A 5,779-nucleotide genomic window follows, 5' to 3' on the forward strand; every position below is an offset into this window, starting at 1 on the left:
TTCTCTCTCTCTCATTTCTTCCCTCTCTTCCTCTCTCCACCTCCTTTACAATATCATTACTAGGCTCTTCTCTTCTTTTACTGTGGCGAATGGGAGGAGGCGTGTTTCTGCTTGCTTTGTCTCCCTACCTCTCACAACACCTATGCATCTATCTACTTTCCCTCCCTTCCCACAAGTCTTCACACTGCCTTTCCATTTCCGTCGTTTCCGCCTTTCCTCCCTTCCTTCGTCAGTCGTAACGAGTAGGCGCGTCCGTCGGTTCGTCATTTCGCCCGTTAGCTATGATTGACAGGCAATTCTTTCACGTGGAGCGCTAATGTATGCACACTGTCTGAGAGCGGCTGCGATCTGACTGGTCAAGAGGTTAAGTACCTGTGCATACTTAATGAGGCCACGTGGGGAGGGGTGCCCTCTTCAGTCGATTGCAGTGTTTGTTGATAGGGCCAATCAGTTGTTTCCCATATATGGGAAGTATATTGTTACTCAGAACTAATACCGCGTGTTGAATATTATACTGTGTGTGGCACCTTAACTGCGTGCTACAGTTTAACCAACTCCGCTAGTGTGGAAATTGGCGATACTTTTTTCTCTTTCACTCACTCGTTTCACTGCGAAAATCGGATTTTACTCGGAAAAAACAAAAGATTTGAGAGGAAAGAAGACCACCACCACTAAAAAAAAAGTTTACAAATTATATTTTTACCAAAAAAAAAATTATGTAATATATATATATACACACATACACACAAACACATCTACCTACTTACATACATATACATATATATATATCGTGCTAGATATATATATTAATTTATATGGCTATGTATTTACATCATATAATAATAGCTTTATAGTCTGAAAAAAAAAAGGAAGTGTAATTAATTATATATATTTGTGTATATATATATATATACATACATATATATATATAAATATATATTTCCTTCCAGCGACGATTACAACATCAATTATTTTCATATTTTTCTTTCCTTTTTTCTTTATTTTTTTTTCAACAACCTTATAAATCGTTTTTGTTTTTTTTTTAATCCACACCATAAATTTTGGAAATGCATTTTACACAGACTTTTCAGTTCGTTTATACAGCAATCGCTGCTATATATATAAGATAAATATATATGTATGTATCATATATATTTATCTAATATTTAAGCACCTCTGGAGTTTACCTTTTATTTCGTGCGTGTCCCGATCTCTGTGCTTTTTATTTATTTTTTTTAATTATATTTTTTACTTTTTTTTTCTTCTTAAATTCGAAAGTTCCGGATATTTAAAAAAAAAAGAAGTTACACCTTTTTATATACATATATATTAAAGAATTCAGCTGGATAAAGAAATTTTAAAAAGAAAAGGATATATATTTATTCAAAGCTCATATATATATATTCATATATATATATATATATATATAGCTCTCGATAACAAGAAGCTCGTTAGGATGGGCTGGCGTACCTTGGACGAGCTGTGAAACCGCGGGAGAGGAGAAGAAGGAGACTCGTTCGAACGAAGACCCAGAAGGAATTTTAACTGGGCCGACATAAAAAAAAATCTTCTTTTAAAATAATCATTTACGTATTCCCACAAAAACGGATTGTATGTGGTATATTGACTAAATATTTACCAATATGTATCCAAACCGGCATCCAGTAAGTGTTCATTTTTTTGTAATTGTGTCTTAATTTGTTTTACCATGTCGTGTGAGTGAACTATTATTTCATTTAATATACATACATAACATACACACACACACATATATATATATAATATATATATATTTATGTCTGTGTGTGTGTGTGTGTATATATATATATACAAACATTAGACTGATAACAAAGTCCAGTGTATATATAACTTTAACTGTTATTATACTAATACACTAATTAATTTAATTGCCGGGTTTTGGTTGTTCAAAACCTAATTTCACATAATATTATCGAGTTTGTTTCCCCCACTGGTAATTTTTATATATATTTTTCAAGTTTGTGTAAAAATAACTTTCCTCCCCTAAAATATCCTTTTGTTTTTTAATACATAAACCTACAACCATGATTACGAATATATATATAGGTAGATATATTGTGCGATTTAAATTGCATGACATAACGAGTGTTTAGAACTCCATGTGCATCATATATATATATATATATATATATATATAATCTTGAAGAGAAGGAAGTATATTTAATCCAAGTTTCCTTTTTATTAATCTCCTCACAAATGTGTGTGCGTACAAATATATATATATATACACACACACATACATTGATCTAACTATTGTACTGTCTGTTAAGTTGTGCCCTTTATTTTGCGTTCGTCTCTGTGAATGAGCACTACATGGTGTGTGTGTGTGTGTCCCTTAATGTATGGAACTATGGTGAGAGCCTTGTGCCCCATTTCAGGAAATCCGTTTTCAGTCCACATGCTTCTTCTCTTGTCTCTCTCTCTCTCTCTCTCTCTCCCTTTCTCGTTCTGTTCCCTCTATCTTTTAAAATGAGTTGATGACCACATGCTGAAACTTGGAGATTATTTCAGAAATCTGGGTCCTCTCACGCTCCTGCTTTCTCTCATATAATCCTTAATGACTACACATGTTCACGTGTGTGTGTGTATATATATATATATATATATATATATATATATGATGAAGATATACATACATTTTTCTTAAAGCTTCCTGTAGTTTTTGACCGTCTTTTAACTTTTGTGTTGGGAGTTCTGTTTGTGGTAATTATACAATAAAAATATTTAATTAATCATTAGTTTCTTTACACCACCATCATCATTATCATTTATTATCGAATCCCACCGAGGTCAACTTTACCGTTCATTCCTCGCGGGGGGTCTTTAAAATAAAGTACCAACCAAGTACTCAGTCGTTGTTATCGACCAACTCCATTTCCTCAAAACTACTTGGCTTTTTTTCCCTTATTATTATTATTATTATTAGTTGAAATTCCGCCGAGGTCGACTTTGCCTATCATCCTTTCGGGGGTCGATAAAATAAAGTACCAGTTGAACACTGGAGTCGATATAATCGGCGAGTCCTCTGCCCCAACATTTCAGGCCTTGTGCCTATCGTTAGAAAGGAACAGTTTCCCATTTCTCTCTTATACGAAGTTTTAAATAATCTTAACAGCGGATAAATGTGTGTGTAGTGACTAAGTTAATTGTAAATACACATAGGACGAATAAACAGTTGATTACACTTAGCCATTCCATTGACTAATTAATCTGTGCATATTCTATTGCTTCTTTCACCTACCTATCATCACATCACCCCCTTTTTTCTTATTGTTTAACTTTAAGTGTGTGTGTGTAAGTGTATTTAGTGTGTTGTGTGTAAATATTTTCCTATCTTTTTAGAATCCACATCAACCTGGGCAGCCGTTCAAGTTCACAGTTGCTGAATCATGTGACAGAATCAAAGAGGAATTCAGTTTTTTACAAGCACAGTATCACAAGTGAGTGGGTTTTTTTTTGTTATTGCATATATGCATGTCGTCTAAATATAAATATATATATATAGTGTGTGTGTGTTAAGTACATAATGCAATAAATATATATTGTGTATATATATGAATACATGCGTGTGTGTACGGCTCAGTCCCTCAAAGTACCTGTTTATTCTTTTGTGTGTGTGTGTGTAATTTCACACTCAAAAGCGCAAATGTATCCTTGGAGCTAGGCTTTCCCTGGAAGACTGTCTGGGAATTTTCGTGCCCGCTATAAACGAGTTTTTGTTTGTCTAAGAGAACAAGGAACTGTGTGTTCGTGTGTAGCAGCCAGCTAACCCTAAAGTGCTCGAGTAGAATAGGAAATAAATGTTTGATAGGCGACTAAAATTTTGTCTTTTAAGTAGCTTTAGACCAGAATATAGCAAGGTGAGATAGATAGGCAGAGATCAGAGATAAATAGATAGACAGAGAGAAATAGATAGATAGATAGATATTTAGATGGGAAATTACTAGATGTATGTGATCTGCTGGATTTGTGTTCGTGTGAGTAAATTCTGGCCGATGTTGGATTTGAAGGTGTTTGTGTTTAACAGACCTTGATGTGGAGAGAGAATTATAAAAACGAAAACAAAGAAAACTGATATTGAATGAGTTAATAAATATATATATGTATATATATATGTATATATAGCAGGAGGGTGTTCGAGAGTCAGTCAGGCATTTATTTCATTGTGTATTAGTTTCTGAACCGCTTACTTACTAGTAACTAGCAAATAGAGCATGACAAATTAATACTAGTTTATGGCAGTAACATGGGTGGATGGGTGAATGCTTCCTGTCGACTTTGATGATAACACTATAGCTATCAATTATTTGATTACTCTTCGCCGTCCCCGCCAACACTGCTTCTGCTGGTGTCGCTGTTCGTTATCGTTAGTAAATATTGTTGTGGTTATTGTTGTTGTTGTCCAGTTTTAATGTGTGTTATTAATTACGAATGGCTTATGAGGACGGGAAGTGAAATGGATGGGTAAATTTGATGATAGTGCTAATAAATTAAGTTTTTCACCCATTTGTAATTATAATGCTATTGTTGTCTTAACCTATTTCGTTTTATTTATGAAATCTTTTTTATTCTGTTCACTTCTGTCATTTCCTCTCTTTTTTCTTCTCTCCCTCACTCACCCCCGTCTCCACATTATTATTTTTATTACTGAAACTATCATAATAGTTAAACATTACACACTGTTCACCGTTGTTGACCAACTGACTACATGTTAAGTGTGTCCGATTGATCACATCTACACACTACATACACTCTTTAACCTTCCTTTGTGTGTGTGTGTGTGTGTGTGTCATATATATATATATATATATATATATATATATATATACATACACACGTACACAGTATATTTTTATCCTACTTCTCATCTTAAAAATCACTATTTCTTTATTGATTTCGTATGTGTATATAATATACTGTAGTCTGTGTGTGCAATCTATATGGCTGTGTGTATATACACACACATATATATGTGTGTGTGTGTGTGCGCGCGCGTATATATTTATGTGTACGTGATATAAATAAACCATTTCATGATTCACCATTCATTCGTCTGTCTACATCTTTCCGTTTTCCATTTGAGAGAAATCAATCTCTCTTCACCCAACCATCTTTCTCGATAGACCGTTTTTGTTGCTGTGATTGTTGTTGTTGCCATTATTATTATTATATGTGATTAGACTATACCACTTGTGAAATGTGCCGTGTATTTATACGCAGCTATATTTAGACTATCTCATTTCGCCTGACAAATTAATCTACCTTGGGTTGGCGGCGGCGGCCCAAGTAGTTGTTCAAAAACCAGCAGAAGTGATGGAAAAAAAGAAAAGAAGAATGAGAGGGGTTTTTGTGGCGCTTTTAATGTGTGTGTGTTGTGTGAGAGAGAGAGCATGATGGAAACGTAGTGTTATCTTCCATCTACTGTATGTGTGTGTGTATTTTAGTTACCGCTTAAATGTATGTTTGTTTAATACAATTACTACTCCACTGATGTATTGCATTTTTGCCACTGGATAAATATTTATATATGTGTGTATATGTATATATATGCACATATATGTACATAGCAAAAGATTTATGTATGTATATATAGATATATATGTGTGTGTGTGTATGTATGTATGTATTCATCCATAAAATGCATCAGTAGTGTGTGTGTGTTCTATTGGCTTTCACCTTCCCCTATCTCTCATACTCTATTAATGTGCTTGCTTGTCCGTTTGGTTCTCGTGCGCCCTCT

General features: G+C 34.0%; 1 protein-coding gene across 1 annotated transcript in view; it reads left to right on the forward strand.

Moving 5' to 3' along the window:
• The first annotated feature begins 306 nt into the window (after positions 1–306).
• Positions 307–5,779, forward strand: part of LOC106882282 (transducin-like enhancer protein 4) — a 100,251-nt gene continuing 94,778 nt past the window's right edge. Inside the window, exons 1-2 of the mRNA XM_052968431.1 lie at positions 307–1,664; positions 3,382–3,479. Of these exons, the coding sequence (XP_052824391.1) occupies positions 1,644–1,664; positions 3,382–3,479 (119 nt within the window). The 5' untranslated portion in view covers positions 307–1,643. The remainder of the gene's footprint in view (positions 1,665–3,381; positions 3,480–5,779) is intronic.

This window comes from Octopus bimaculoides, chromosome 6 (assembly GCF_001194135.2).
Source record: "Octopus bimaculoides isolate UCB-OBI-ISO-001 chromosome 6, ASM119413v2, whole genome shotgun sequence".
NCBI lineage: Eukaryota > Metazoa > Mollusca > Cephalopoda > Octopoda > Octopodidae > Octopus > Octopus bimaculoides.